Source organism: Diabrotica undecimpunctata, chromosome 2 (assembly GCF_040954645.1).
Source record: "Diabrotica undecimpunctata isolate CICGRU chromosome 2, icDiaUnde3, whole genome shotgun sequence".
Classification (NCBI taxonomy): Eukaryota; Metazoa; Arthropoda; class Insecta; order Coleoptera; family Chrysomelidae; genus Diabrotica; species Diabrotica undecimpunctata.
Window position 1 is genome coordinate 13,324,740 of NC_092804.1, and position 17,021 is coordinate 13,341,760.

General features: G+C 31.0%; 2 protein-coding genes across 4 annotated transcripts in view; one reads left to right on the top strand and one right to left on the bottom strand.

Moving 5' to 3' along the window:
- The window catches only part of LOC140434207 (B2 protein-like), a 34,980-nt gene extending 20,463 nt beyond the window's left edge, over positions 1–14,517 (top strand). Inside the window, exons 2-4 of one of the 3 annotated variants that reach the window (XM_072522295.1) lie at positions 7,763–7,828; positions 11,340–11,493; positions 14,248–14,517. In XM_072522295.1, coding sequence (XP_072378396.1) covers positions 7,772–7,828; positions 11,340–11,493; positions 14,248–14,438 — 402 coding nt within the window. In that variant the 5' untranslated portion in view covers positions 7,763–7,771 and the 3' untranslated portion in view covers positions 14,439–14,517. Of the gene's footprint in view, positions 1–1,004; positions 1,272–7,762; positions 7,829–11,339; positions 11,494–14,247 lie in introns of those variants that run through there. The other 2 variants (XM_072522296.1, XM_072522297.1) reach the window with 2 other exon arrangements.
- LOC140433617 (cell adhesion molecule Dscam1-like) overlaps positions 1–17,021 on the bottom strand; it is a 757,823-nt gene that overhangs the window by 208,288 nt on the left and 532,514 nt on the right. The gene's annotated exons all lie outside the window — the stretch shown is intronic.

A 17,021-nucleotide genomic window follows, 5' to 3' on the forward strand; every position in this document is an offset into this window, starting at 1 on the left:
TGACACCATAGTATTTGCGGACAACTTAGAAGACCTACAAGTTCTTATGAACAAAAACACGTATAACAGTCAAAAATATGGACTCAATATAAACGTTAAGAAGATAAAGCTTATGATAATTGGCAAGAAAAGGATAAAAGAAGATCAACTCTACGTCAACCAATCCCCTGTAGTAAGAGTGATGCACTACAACTACGTCGGCATCATAATAAATGAAGAGTGAACCAACAACCAGGAGATTAGAGCTCGAATCGGAAAAGCTAGATTCACCTTCAATCGGATGGGGGCCTTCTTCAAGAGTCACAACCTCTCTCTTGATACAAAAGAACGAAGACCTTAAACGAAAATATGTGCAGAAAACTGGAAGCATTTGAGATGTGGCTATATCGGAGAATACTTAAGATTCCGTAGACTGCCTGAGTCACAAATGAGGAGGTCCTCAGAAGAATGAATAAGGACCATCAAATCTCGAAAGTTACAATTCTTCGGACGTATTATGCGAAATGAATCCAGATATGCTTTTCTTCAAGCCATCCTGCAAGAAAAAATATTTGGAAAATGAGGTCTAGAAAGAAGAAGAACATCTTGGTTAAATAACCTCAGAATCTGGTTGAATACAATATGTGTGCAGCTTTTCCGCGCTGCTTCAGATAAGGTAAAGATTGCCACGATGATCGCAACATTCGTAACGGATACGCACATCAAGAAGAAGAAATCACGAGAATCTAATCAGGTTAATAGTTGGTAAACTTTTTAAAATTTAGTAAAAGAAAATGAAGAGTTTGGTCAATCAGTGCTGTTTCATAGTTGTTCATCAACGTCTGTCCACCGTCTCATAATAACGATACAGTACATTCACTACATTATGTTTATCATTTTTGCTGTTTATTTTTATGTTTTAAGTTTTTTTATTATCACTCTCTTGTCATGCTTTATCATAATCGTGTCTCTTTTTATTTCTAATTTCACGTGTCTATAATTAAAATTTGATAAATTTGTTACAGGTTTTGGATTCTTTAATGAAAATGGTGAAGTAAATAAAATTGTAGTGGAAGCTGAGTTGCACAAGAGAATTGCAGACCCAGTACTTAGGGAAGAAATTAAAGCAAAATGTTTATTAATGAAAGAAACTCCCCAGGAAACTGCTTTCCAAACTGCTAAATGTATGTTTGCTTATAAAGATAAACTGTAATTATGAATTATTTGACTATCCGATATGTTTATGTATAAAATTTAAAATAAACAAAAATAAGTAAAAGTGTTAGTTCCTATCTGGTCGTATTATTCTATGTATAAGTCTTTACACACACACACACATCTATATATATATATATATATATATATATATATATATATATATATATATATGTATATATATATTATTTACTAAGTTCTCGGGAAGGACCGCGTTGGAAATTTAAATCTCGACGTTTCAGCACCCTTTTGGATCCATTATCAAAAGGGATATGGTTTCGTTCGAGTTCAGGGTCTCAATCTACCTACCGCTTCACTCTCGATGTACCAGTATCTTGTTCTCCAATAATATGAGAACCTCAAATGGCACTGAGGTGTCAATCGGCCTACTTCTCAATATCAAGTGACAGATCTAAGAACAGAAGACAGATAAGAAACAGAACAGTTTTCTCGCTTCGGTGATGAGCTCCTATATTTATGTAACTTTTATCGCATCATAGCTTGCGATGAAGGTTATATAAACATAGGAGCAGGGACAAAGAGATCAAAGGTAGGGTACTGTTTTGCTTCCTTTTTGGTTAGGCATGAGTTCTCTTCTTCTGGTTCCTGTAAAACTCAACTAAAAATACATCTAACAAAAATAGGAGAGACATGGACAGTGTAGAGTGTAGATAATATTTTAAAAATAAAAAAGTTTATAAAGTGATAAGGAAAAAAAGAAAGAGGTTATTATTAGGAATACAATCAGTAGGAAGGCCACGTAAACAATAGAACGACAACTTACTGAAGGCAAATTGAAAAACAGACAAAGTCATGTCTATATAAAAAGAAGAAGATAAGAAGAATAAGAAAACATTGTTGTGTTGTTACAAATTGTTGTCACTTGCATAAATGAGAAAAGTAACGACCCTTCGTTGTCGTTTGCTTTGTTGAATGAATATAGAAAATTTATTACAAATTATGACTTGCAGTGAATCAATACAAAATTGTTTACGGTTTTCTAACTTTTGTAACTGACATGAACATCGCACATGAATAATCACACACGTTTCACTAAATTTCGCGTAAAAATATGGTAGAATATAAAATGTAAGTCTAGCAACTCAATTAACAAACGTCCGATAATAGAGAGCCCTATGCCTTTGTTGACAGATATCTACTTTTTTTCATTCTATCACATATTTAGTTTTTACAATTTGTAAAATGTGTGCATAAGGTATAACTATAGTCCGTCTAGAAAATATACGGAAAAAAGAAAGCACAATTTACACTCATGGACAAAAATATCGAATATTTTGGAATTTTCCAATTTTTTTTGTAGTCACTATTATTTCAAAATAATTTTATATTACTAATAATACTTATATAGTAGGCTGGGTACTCAACTGTTTTTGAAATATTTTGACGTTTATTTTGACGTTTATTCAGTGGTTAGTGTCATTCGTACATTTTATAAAAAAAAACCTTCTTCGCGTAAAGGAAAAATCATACTAACTCGGTTATTTTTAGTTTAATTTATTAAGTTTAATTAAATATTGTTTTGATTTAACTAAGTTTAAAACAAGTATGCCACCAATTCGACACTGCGATGAAGCCCAAGTAGCACATATTGTAATTTTGTACGAGGAAGGTTATGCACAAAAAGGTATCGCATGACGTCTCAGCAGAACTAAATCTATAGTTTCGAATACTTTAAAAAGGTACCACGAAAAAGGAAATTTTGTACGAAGGCCTGGTCAAGGACGCCGAAGCTGCACAACCGAAATTGATGAACCGTTTTTTTTGGTTCTTAATTCTACACGAAATCGTTCATTGACATCGATGCACCTCAGAAATGAGCTATTAAATGTTGGACAAGTTAATGTGAGTTCACAAACAGTTAGACGAAAATCAAAATAAGCAAACTTAAAGCCCAGACGCCCGAAAAAATTTCACGTCTTTTCCAAAATCATAAAGCTCGTCGTTTGGAATTTGCAAGAACACATATTTAGTGGAATATCGACAACTGGAAAAACGTCCTTTTCACTGATTAGACCAGAATCCTATTATGGAAGCCAGATGGTCAAAACTACGTCTACAAAAGAGTTGGAGAACGATTCGCCAGCTGCAGTCTCGCCCAGACCGTTAGTTGTGGAGTTGATGGCATAATTATTTGGGAAGGTATTAGTTGGGAGGTACGTACCTCACTTGTGGAAGTGATTCGACGGATGACTGGTGATTCTTACGTTAAACATCCTGAAAGATCATGTTTTGTCATATGTTGGTTACATTGGATATAAAAGATTCATGTTAATGCACGATAATGCTCGACCACATGCCGCCGCCATAGTGAGTAATTATCTTGATGAGGTCCAAATTAAAAGATTGGATCGGCCAAAATTTAGTTGCAAGCATGCTGAGAAAAATGCAAGCACTAATAAGAGCTAGAGGGGGAATACTCGTTACTGATCATGCACTTCTTTCAGGTAAAACGACTTGTTTATCCATTTTAGATTATCATTTAAGTTTAGAGTAAAATAACCTTATTTACCTAATATTAAACATTTATTTTTTTCGCAATTTTCCCCGCATAAAAACTTAAAATAGAAATTGAAAATAGAAAATGAAATTTTTCATTAAACATTGTTAAAAGAAACTCTATTTTACAATAAACGACTTGATCTACAAGAATTTTTTTTGAAGAAACAAAAATTAGAAAATTCCAAAATATTCCATATTTTTGTCCATGGGTGTATAATTTTACGGTCTTTATTTCTATTACTTGAAATATAAAATTTCAACAAATAATTCATCTCATTTATTTATACAACTTCCATTTAAATCTAAACAATTAACTAAACGTCCAGATACACCTGAAATTAGGTCAAGGCCATAATTTTCGGAATTGGTGTTCCAGGCCTGTAAAACTGACCGAATCAGGCCTTCTTTATCTCGTGGCGCTGCTCGTTCCACTTTAATCTTCATCAGTCACCATATATTTTCAATGGGGCTAAGATCTGAGGATGCTGCTGGCCACGGAATTGTTGCCAATTCGTGTTCTTGCATCCAAGCTTGAGTATTAGCAGAACTATGGCATCTTGCATTATCGTGCTGAAAACGCCGCCCCTCTAGATATAAAACATGAGCCGTTTCAAGAAGAAAACCATTTGGGATGTCACAATATTTCGCACTATCAGCAGTACCATTAACTATACAGAGAGGTGTAGCAGCACGCTGAGATATTGCTCCCCAAACCATTATTTTATTGGAAAATTTGGAAAGTTGAACGGTAACATTTTTTCTTGATAGGACTTTTAGATGATTTGCACCAAGCTGGAAACAACTTTCATTATATATAAAGACATTATTAAAATTATCTTCTCGAAAACGTTGACAAAAATTCTTCGTTGCCTTTGCAGAGGTGTCATTTTGGGGATTTTTTTGGATTCTTTGATATGTAGCCTTGCTTTTTCATTGACATGCGGACAGTTTCTGGTCACACTTTTATTCTTCGTTGATTTCCAAATCTGTTCGCTAATTTTCGAAACAATATGCGCGTATTTTTTGTCCTAAAGCCACTAAAGCATTTAAATTGTTTCCGCGAATCTTATGCGGTCTACCTAACCTTACGCGGCCTAACTGGTATATGTCTCATATCTATGCCATTTGTTATCTTCTTTATTGTCTCATACACTGCACTTTTTCGGAGTTTAGTCAATTGAACTATTTTTTTAACGTTTCGGACACCCTTTCTACACAAATATTCCACCACTTTTCTTTTTTCTACTTGCGACATTATTTCACAAATCTTAAGTCTGTTTACAAACAACAATATTTAACAGATGGTGTTGTCTTGCGATTTTGTCCATAACCTACTATCGGCACAACCTACTTGATGCATTACTTTTGTCTTAGAATGTTACAAAAAGGAAATCTATTAAAATTAGGAAAAATATAAAATTCCGGATACTTTCTAGACGGACTACATAAATTGTATATACAACATCTTCAACAATATCTTTTGCTATATTAGGCCAGAAAATGAAGCTGAAAAAATGGCAAAACCTCGCAACTTTTTCGTCCAGCATCCATTTGTACAAAAATTTGGGATTAGGCTCATTTCACCCTCTAGTTCAATTTCTATATTGAGCCGTTGTACGCTTTTGGGTTTTTAAGGGTGAACAATACAGCTAATTGTAAAAAATTACAAAATAACATTTTAAACTTTAGTATGGTCAACATTTGGTTCTTATTAGTTAAATAATGATTGTTTTATGCTTTAGGATATAATATCATAATATTTCCATTAAAAACTACCCATAACAGCATTGTAATTTTTATAAGTAATTTAATAGATCTATAAATTAAAAAAGTGGAATTACGTACAAAAACATTTACACACTCACACAGGCAGGCACATGAGCAGATATTTCTTCTTTTCTGTCTTTTGATTTGAATGGAGAAAGTGGAACATATTGTAACGTATAAACCGGTTCTGTGGTACTATATACATTGAAAATGCCCTATTATACTCACAAGCGGGCTATTCGAATTTTTCAAAAAAAAAAAAGTTTTAGAAACGTAGCTCCTTCATTTTTGGCGATAAAAAGTTTTTTTTTTAATATATTTGTAGGATTTTCAAAGAGCTATAAGACTATGTAAATTAAATTCCGTAAGATTCCTGAGTTTTTAAGTGGGGTGTGTGTTTAAAGGACTCGAATTAGGGGGTGTTTGCTCGTAAATAGAGGTTTTGAACAGCTATTCATCGCTAAATATTCACTGTAAAGAAAATCCATGCACCGAAAAATTTTGAATATTCAAAAAGCTACGATTTAGTACTGTATTTTAAATGTTTTTCGTATCTCCCGTATTTTCTGAGATATTTTGAAGAAAATCAACTCAAAAAAATATCAATTTATTTTTAAACTCCAATTATTCTAAAACTAGGCCTTTTAAATAGATCAAAATTCTTGGATGTATTGATAATACATATATACAAAGAATTACAAAAAAACGAAGATCAATTTTAATTAGGGGGTTGTTTTCAATGATTTTTTCATAGAAGAAAGTAGGTAAAGACCTTATTTTGTTTAAAAGTCGAATCAATTTTTATGATAGAAACTTGTTTATTTTTAAAGGTCTAATTATATACTTAAAAAAGATTATGTTGGTTTTTCCCGAAAAATGCAAAGTTTTCCCGTTATTTGGCTTTGAATATTTCAAATTATGCATTGGACGAAAAAAGTTAATCTTTAACATGCCGTATCTCGGTTTGTATTGCTCGTAGAAAAAATATAAAAACAGGATTTTGTTTGTGTTTCTAAAAGATACAATTTTAGTATGTACAGTTTTTTTATTAAATGCATATTTTTCGAGTTATTCTCAAAAACCCCTATAAAAAAGTCGACTTTTTCGTCATAAACTGTTACTTTCAACTGCGAATAACTCAAAAAGCTTTAATTTTACGAAAAAAACGTAAAATACATTTTTTTAGAATTACTTTTTATATCGATTTTCATGGTTAAAAAGTAATGAAAAATCTATACCCGAGATTTTAGCGTAAAACGGCATGATATAGAAAATGATCCTTGGGCTAATCCCTACCGTCTGTGAAATTTTCAAGTAAATCCATGCTTGTCGAAAAAATTCCAAGCCAAAATGCTTAATTTCCTGTCCTATATACCCGTAGTATCTTTACAGATTACGATATTGTTTTATTGACCATACAACACAATGGCAATCGCTGTGACATGTTACACGTTTCCACCATTCATTTCTCAGTAGGTACGAATTGTCGTAATTGTCACAATGACATTAAAAATTTCAAACGAAGTTCTAAAAGAATAAACAAATAATTAATAAAATGCCTATAACGTTGTATACCGTCCAAGAAAAAGTGCAACTTGTAACATGGTACTTTCAGGATCATTCGATACGCTATTTCAAGAACAATTGATCTATTTGAGCTATTATTTATCTGGTTGTATAAATTTAAACTCATTTTCAGATATATTTTTTATCTGTTCACTAATTGATCATTACCTTTTCTATCTTTGCTTCTTCAGTTATCTTGCGCAGTAGTCTCACTTTGATATTTTCATTGTACTTTGATTGTACATTGTTTTTTTTATTTCTTTTAACTCTTGGGTACGCAAGGAAAGTACTTGGGCAAGATTTAATATAAACTGTGCTCGATATCTGCCTTTTATTTGATTAAATGACTCTGTCTACATTTTTCCTCACGAGTTCAGCAGGTAGAGCAATATATTTTAATATATACGTGAATCCACTTTTGCTTACGACAGAAAAAATATCAGTAAATTTGTGATTTGTTTAATTTTGTTGTAATAAACTTTAAAGTAAAGTTTACCAATTATCAATTAGTATGCAAATCATATATTGCAAGAAATAACTAGTAGGTTTTAACAATGATGACAATGTTACGATGAAGGAATACCATCCATTTCCGAGAAGAATTGTTAATTCCATATTATTAGCAGAACCATGTAATTATGTCAAAAATTTTTGTGTATATAAACTGATTTAAATAAGAAATAAGCAGTTGTATTCAGTGTCGTCCTTTGTAACAATCAACAAAATGAATACATGTTGTGTTATTTTTTTTTTAGCTGTTGCATTACTAAAAGGAATAGAGGTAAGATATAATAGCAATAAGCAAATGACAAATATTTTCCATAAAAACATCATCAATTTAAAACCTATTTAGATAAATTTTGAGTCTATTTTGTTATTCTATTAGAATTAATAGTGAAGAATAATTTATACTATGTGCAGGTGATTATTCTACAGAGTTTCAGCGAAATAATAAAGAAATTATTAAAATTAAAGATTTTTTATTTAAATAACCGTGTCTCAGCAACAAAGGCCATTGACACGGTTACAATAGTAAGGATTACAGTATATTAAAATAAGATTACAATGTAAGCAAAATGGTAAAAAAACAATATCTAAATGGCGCAGTATATCTGACAGTCTTTAAGAAACATTATGTTATTGTTTAGGTTACTATTATAACTAAGAGTGGCGGTTATGTCTTTATCCAGTTTATATTGTTATTGTCTTGGTATACAGCTGATACTCAACTAATATGTGCTTAACGGTGACACGAGTATTACCAAGGGTAGCAAGGAAGATCGCCCTGTCTCATTAGGTACCCATGTGTAAGACGGCAATGTCCAATTCTTAATCTTCTTATAACAACTTTGTCTCTTCTAGAAAGTGCTTGTAGTTTTAAGGAGGGAATTCTTGGTTGGATATTATGAATTAATAATAATAAATTAAATTATAGTTAACTCAATACATTTGAACAATCTCTTTAAACGGCTGGAATAGAATAGATATTACATATAGTATTACAAATAACTTTTATTTTCTTGAACATAAAGAACAGTCGTTATGAAAGTCTTAAATAAAAAAGGATATTATGAAGTTTGGAGCTCGTTCTATCCCGGATATTTTGCCAGGCTGTAACATGCATTTGTTTGACTGTATGTTGCAAACCGACTCCAAGTTGAATACTTTCTATAGGTACATTAGAATGTGCTGCTTCTTTAGCTGCTTGATCTGCATTTTCATTTCCTGCAATATCCACGTGTGACGGAGTTCAAATAATGCTAACCGATACGATCCCATCTTTTAATTGGTGGCATGCCTTGTGGATACTTTGGATTAATGGGTTTTGGTTGAAAATATTGTTGATGGATAGGATGAACGATAATAAGTCAGTGCAGGTAGCGATGTTTTTGCTTTTGTTGATTTAACAATTAAGTGCTTTCATGATAGCATATAGTTCGGCTGTGTAGATGCTACAGTGAAGTGGAAGATGGTAGGTAGCTATAATTACTTTGGTTGTAGTGACAGAAGAACCAACCTGATCTTCAACTTTCGAAACGTTTGTGTAATGATTAAGTCATACTGTTTGGTTTAGATAAGTTCCAGGAAGGATGACATTAGGACGCAACTAGGAGTTTCTTTTTTGTTATATGTTAAAACACTGGTGTTTATAGTGGACTACGTTATTGTCCATGATAGAGTATTAGAGGATAATATTGAAGTAGTACTTTGTAAATCTATATTACCTATTAGTTTTGTAAGAAATTGCGAAGCTGGTTTTACTGCTCTGGGTTGATTTACTGTTATTAGTTTGGTAGTGTTGATTCACCCGTTGACTGGATTATTTGGGTTAGCTGATGCTTTGACAAAGTAGGACAAAATAAGTCGCTGACGCGAATATTGATAGGTGGTTCGTTAGCCTCCACTTGAATACTTTCTGTGGGACCAGATGTAAAGGCACTAAGACATATTCGATGAGCGTTGTTCTAAATGACATTGAGGCAATTTAGTTGGGAGTTGGGAGTTGCCATGTAATATAGTATACTACCATAATCCATTTTTAAACGAATTAAAGATCGGTAAATTCTCAGCAACGTATCTTAGTCTGCTTCCCATTGATCATGCGCTAATGATTTTAAGATATTTAAAATTAAAAAGATTTAATTTATGCAATAACATAGTATTCATGGATACATGTAAATCTCTTTGTCATTTATTATTAGCGCACACATATGGCTTAAACAATCTAAAATATAATTAAACCAATTATTGCTTGAGTGAACTAAGAGCTAAAGTAGAATCTCTTTATAATGTTCGACATTCTGTAATTCTCGATCGTCATTTACTTCTATCTTTCCAATCCATAACTTGTAGGTTTCTTTATCTCATTCAACTTTAACTTTATGATATCCGTCAGAAAAAATCATAGCATGTGATTCATCTTTAAAAGACAACCAATTAATATAATAATTGAATAAACTATCTTACAATACAGTCGTCCCAGGAACGCAACTGAATGTCTAAATTGTCAATATAAACAAGTCAAATAAAATTAAATTATTGGAGGACTTTTTCACCAAGTAACAAAAAACAAAATTTGTTTAATTTATTAATGTTTGTATTTTGAGAACGATTTCCAAAGTGGAAATTAAAACGTAAACTTATTTTAAACTTCAATTTTAGCTTATTCCGATGAAAATAGTAGTTACTTTAAGACACCACAAGAAAATACCTTCAGAACAATATATATAAATGGAGTTGTATGTAGGAACATTTCTTCCCTGATTGACATAGTCACTGGCGTATCATTGTGAAATCGAATATAAGTTGTGAATTTCGAAAATTGAGTGTTGAAAATTGAAAAATTTTTTTTTAGAAAATTATAAAAATTTATTACTTAAGGTTAAGGTTTACCTAAATTTTAGAACGTCCCTCCTATCTATTCTATATATTTTTCTTCCACGGCAGGCAGATAATAATTTCTGGATCTTCCATTTCGTCGCTATATCCCTATATTCTTAAAACTTGTTAATATATGCGTTTTTGCTAATTATTTTACGTTTTTCAGCCACTTAATTCATTGTGCTTAATTGGTATAGAGCAGTTATTGAATTATTCGTGTTATATTTATTAAATACCAAAATAATTAAAATTTATGTCATATGTAACAGACATAACCTAAAAATTATGTACTGAAAACTATTTTAAGTCAAACTTGTAATACGTTAAGCTGGTTTTTTGCAATAAATACTACAGTAACTTAACTTACTATATTTTTCGCCTGCAGGGGTGTGGGTCAGTAAACTATACGCATAGAAAGTTTTACTGGTTGCATACCTGATTTACCACATTTCTCTATCAAATAAAACTTAAATAAGATAATAATACCATAATAGTAAGTCAAATATAACGTTTTTTGAGTTATTAGTCTTCGTTGCATGGGTCGATGTGCTACTGCATATTTTTATGTTTTTACATCCATTTACTATTTTTTTCCCGCCAGATACCACCCTGCACATTTTCACTACCATGTATTTTGTTTTCTCTTCATTAATTTTTACCACTCCTTTTTGCAGTAGGTTCTAGTGTCCTGATTATATTTACGTTACAATTACTGCTTTAATCTTACCGTAATAACTAGGTTATGGTCGTATGCGAGATTTTAATATGTTATATCGAATATTTATGTTAACTCTATTTTAAACACAACAGGATGCCCCTTGTTGCTGTTTGTATGAAAGCTTGAGAGTTTTGCTAGTTTTCCAATTAAACGATAAGTATAAATAACAGAAAAATCATTTAAATATTTTTAGAGCGTCTCAGATGCTGACAAGGATATGGTGCGTCAACTACACGAAAAATGCTTACCTATCTCGGGAGCTACTCAAGAAATGGTCAATCAAGCAATGACAGGAAATTTCCCAGAAGATCCTGCCTTTAAAGAACACGTATACTGCATGACCAAAGGTATTCTATTATTATTCCTATTATTATGCTTTTTAACTTTCTACTTTTCTGCCGTTTAAAAATAAAATAATTGAGATATCATTTTATTTTTATACAAGATTGATTTTTAATATAAAACAAGACAAGACGTAATAAATACAGCATAATCTAATCCTGTTGATATTTACTAATCTTGTTATTTATAATTTAGTAATAGAAAATAAAGGGTTTGATCTATCAATGCTGGTTCGTGATTATTCACCCATGTTTTCTGGCCCTATCTCATGGTTATGGTGAAATGCATTTGCTTCCCTGTGCTTGGTGTTTTTGTCTTCATTGACAATGGCTTCAAGTGTACCCTCATGTATCTTAATGTTTTTATTTTAAATATCTATTAAATTACGGTGTTAACTATACATAGATAAAAACTGATAACTTATTTGTCGGGTATATAATTAATGCGTTTTTTTTACCTTAAAATTGTGTTTTTTTTCCGCATTAGTTCCCCATTAACTATCTTGGTTCTTAATCAGATTAATTTTATTGTAATGTATAAACGATTAAATACCAACAGAAAATGGATCAATACTGAAATTCTTCAGCTTAGTAAAAAGCTGAAGGATTTATTTTGGCTAGCAAATGTTAGTGGTAATCCAGATTTAATGTATAACTATAATATACAAAAGGCCAACTTTATCCGTAAGGTAAAGGATATAAAGAAAGCCTCATATCAAAGTTATCTACATAATCAAAATAATAATAAAAGAAGGAAGGAGATATGGAAAACTGTGAATCGTCAAACTGGTAAAAATAAAAACAATTTTGAGTGGAGCGTTACTGACAATAATAAATTATTGATAGATCCAGAACAGATAGCAAACAAATTTGGTGAGTATTTCTGTACATCAGTCAAACGCACATTATTAAAACATTTCAATAACTATACCTTTAACGATTTCACAACTATGACCATTAACAACACATTCTTTTTTTCTGAGGTCTCACCATTTGATATTGAGAATGCTATATCTTCCTTAAACTATACCAGCTCAGTAGGTATTGATCAAATCCCCATTTCTGTCTCACATCATCAACCTATCTGTCAAGGATGGCAAGTTTCCAAGTGATCTTAAAACGGGAGTAGTTAGTCCAATTTTCAAAAAGGGAGATCCATGTTTGGTTGATAATTACAGGCCAATCACTGTAACAAGTATACTCTCTAAGATTATCGAAAAGTGTATTTACAGCAAAATGTTAAATTTTCTGAATAAATATGATATCTTAAATAAATGCCAGCATGGGTTTCTTCCTAATAAATCTACAGAGAGTGCTTCTATTTCATTATTTAATTATATCCACGCTGCTTTGGATCGAAAAAGGTATGTGGGTGCACTCTTTTTTGACTTAACTAAGGCTTTTGACTCTATTGACATTGAAATTATACTGCATAAATTAGAAGCCCTTGGTTTTCGGGGTCATTTCTTGAACTGGTTAAGGTCATACTTACAACATCGTAAATTCCTAGTAAAAGTCGATAATAAGAAGTCATCTGTTTTTAATCTTGGTTGTAAAATCACAGTTAGTTCTGAGGAAATACCCTTTAGTGATACAATACTATTTCTTGGTAGCATTCTAGAAAGTAATATGACATGGGATGAAAATGTCACTAAAGTCTGCAAAACAATGAATAAGGGTTACTATGCGATCCTTCAGTTGAAAACCCTATTTAACACCAATCAATTGATAAGTGTGTATTATGCATTGGTTTATTCATATATGGCCTATAATGTTGTCTTGTGGGGAAACTCTAGAAACTCTTCTAGAGTTTTTATAACTCAAAAGAAAATTCTTAGATTGATATTCAATATTGATAATAGACAATCATGTCGTAAATATTTTATTGAACACAGACTGTTGACTTTTCATGCTTTATATATTTATAAGTGTATTATTCACGTCAAAACTAAATTTCAAAATTTTACCCTCAGCTCTGACTTTCATAATTACCCGACAAGACACGGGAGGTTGATAAGCGTGTGTAAACACTCTACAACTCTCTCTGAAACTAGCCCTGATTTTGCAGCATCTAAATTTTACAATTGTTTGCCACTTAATATAAGAAATGAAAATAATATTCAAAAATTCAAAAATAAATTAAAAGCATGCTTGATCCAATTATGCGTTTACAATCTAAATGATTATTTTGACTTAAGGATAAAAGACTACAGGGAATGAGGACCGACGGGTTCAGAGACGCTCTATATCGCATATCTTTTTTTTATATTAATCTATATTTTATTGATTTTGTTTTATATAATTGTCCTATATAACTTGTTGATCATGCTTTATGTACTATATGACTTGTCCTATAGCACAATGTGATCTGATGGGATTAATAAAGAATATTCTATTCTATTCTATTCTATTCTATTCTATTCTATATACTTGTTTTAATACTATATTTTATAATCTATCTTTTTATTTTCTGAACGCAAGTCATCGATTAAAATATTGAATTTCAATGTTCTCCCTACATTTTTTTTCTGCCATAAATCTATATATTTTGTCATTTTTATTGTTTATTTTTGTATTTTTTTAAATTTGTACAAATTTAATTTATTAAATGTAAATTTGTTTATTCCCTGTCACTGCGCTATCTTGTCTTTTATTATCATTATCTTTTATTTATTTATCCAATTATTTCTAATTTCACCTTTCTATAATTGTAATTAATTAAGTTTAATTTAAATCTAAAAAGTGATAAATTTGTTACAGCTTATGGATTCTTTAAAGAAAACGGTGAAATAAACATAGGTGTAGTGGAATCTGAATTGCACAAGAGAATTGCAGACCCAGTATTAAGGACAGAAATTAAAGCAAAATGTTTAGTACTAAAAGAAAGTCCTCAGGAAACAGCTTTCCAAGCTACTAAATGTTTGTTTGCTTATAAAGAAAACATTATGTAATTATAAATTATTCGATTATGCGATATGTTGATGTATAAAGTATAAAATAAACAAAAATAAGTAAACGTATTAATTTCTATTTGGTCTTATTATTATCAACTCGATCCCACGTATGGAAAGCCATCACCTTCGTGCCCAATACTTGTAGAGAATACATAGATTGTGGTAAAAGTTTTACTGACTTACTGTGTTACTGAAAAAAAAACATCCAGCCGCAAATCTTATGATGAATTCACGCATTTTTAATAAATTTAGTATTTAATTTTGCTCTCCAAACAATGCACCATAAGTATTAAACACAAAGGAAAAATACGAGAAGCATCAGGAATAAAAAAAGGGTTCGTCATGAATCTAAAGATCAGGATAAGAAATGTGTTGGTGAAAATTTTATCTTGGCAACATTTGACTTTTAAGCCGTGCCCTAAAGGAAAAAAATTTGTCAATATTTTATTATAAATCCAAAATAAACTCTTATAATTTAACCATTTGCGAAGTTGTTAATGATCGATAGAATGTCTTTTTTTGCAAAAGGGTAAAGGACATCGTAGCTCCAATGAAATATGCTCATGAATGTTCAAATATTTTAAGAAGAAAGCTTATATAGTAGATTGTTCCGAAATTAATAATGACAAATCATTTCAATGTTCTTGTACGCAGTAAAAACGTTGAAAATAAAAGCTATTACAGACAAATTCTTGATCTGCGGCCATACTCAAAATGAAGGTGATACCGCTCACTCTATAATTGAGAAAGAAATAAAAAAATGTAACAATAAAACACTGAAAATTTTGTTTTCAAAACTTCCACAAAATTTATTTTAAATTCTTATCACTACAGCTGTTTCGGCTAATTGCCTTTCTCAAGTGATCTGTTTTTGGCATGAAGAATTTTAAATTCGTCATTAAAAGAATGATTATGATCTAGAAGGTGAAGTGCGTATGTAGAATCTGTTTTTCTATTATTGAAAGCCCTTTTATGTTCTGCTATTCGTTTATTAAAATTTCTACCTGTTTGACCAATGTAAGTTTTTGGGCAGTCGCCACATTTAAGTTTGTACACACCACTGTGTAAGTGTTTTTTATGTTGGCTCTTGTTGTTTTTAATATATTTGCCTAGGTTGTTATTTGTTCTGAAAGCTGGTGTTATTCCTTTCTTTTTTATGTGTTTGGCTATTTTTGTTGATATTTTGCCTGTATATGTAATCGAGCAGAAGGTACTGGGTTTTTTCTCTGGTGGTGGAAATACTAAGTTCAGGGCTTTCTTGTGTAATTTTTGATTTAACATTTTATTAATTGTCTGTTCGTTGTATCCATTGTTTACTGCTATTTGCTTAATGATATTTAATTCTGTCTCAAAATTGTATTTTGACATAGGAATTGCTGTTAATCTATGTAACATACTATGATAGGCTGACAGTTTATGTTGTGTGGGATGGGATGATGAATTGTGCCATCAATTAAATAAAAAAATCACCCATCCCACAAAGTTATATCGATATTTTTAGTTCCCTGTTTTCTTGAACTCTTTACACATTAAACTTGTCGTGTACACACTTAAGTTGAAATTTAGTTTAGGATTTATACTGTTCTGTTAGCGGAATTATCAATTTTGTGTAATAATATTTATAGATGTATTAATCAAAAAATAATAAAGCTAAATGAACGTAAATTCATTTTTAATTTTTATATTCAATACTCTTACAAATCAGAACTTATATCTAACGTAAGAACTTACAGAGGAGCTGACGTTGAGTCAAACTATTATATGGTCGGAGTTAAGTTAAAGTATGAGTTTCAGAAAAAATAAAACCCAAAAGAAGGCTAAACATAAGATATAACAACGACGAATTTTTTTTTATATGGCTTTGGCAGTTTGCTATACAGCCAGTTACATGATCTTTTAATCTCATTAGGCGCATTAAAACGTTTTTGAATTATTTAAAATCGAATAGACTGAAATAGATAAATTTGAAGTTGGGAAATCAGTACAACAATTAATGAAAAGAAGAGAAAATACATATATATATATATATATATATATATATATATATATATATATATATATATATATATATATATAAACATACACATATATAACCATAAACACATATCCATTAACATGGGTCACTCGCTTCACGTCCAGGGGCCCATCAGGACATTATAATATATAATATACACAGGAAAACTAGGCCACGGTAAATAGGATTAAACATATAAAGGAGAGAAAACAAAAGTAAAAAGTAAAAACAAAATTTTTTGTTTGAACTCAAGAAAAATATTACATTTCTTATTACATTGTAATTTTAATATTACATTACTCTTGCAAGATGAGTAGGAAAACAAGCATGTCCAAATATAAGCAGAGATATACTTGTTATATAAGGCCTAGGGACATTATAAGTTCTATGCCAATGTGAAAGAGGAACAGTTGTGTGTAAAGAAGTGTATCTATTTGGGTTGGTAAAAGAAAACTCAGACCATAGATCACTCCATTTATATTTCAAGACTGCATTGCATGTAGCAACCAAATCAGAAACACTGGGTAGATATTCTGTGGTATCCACTGAATAAATACTTAATTTGG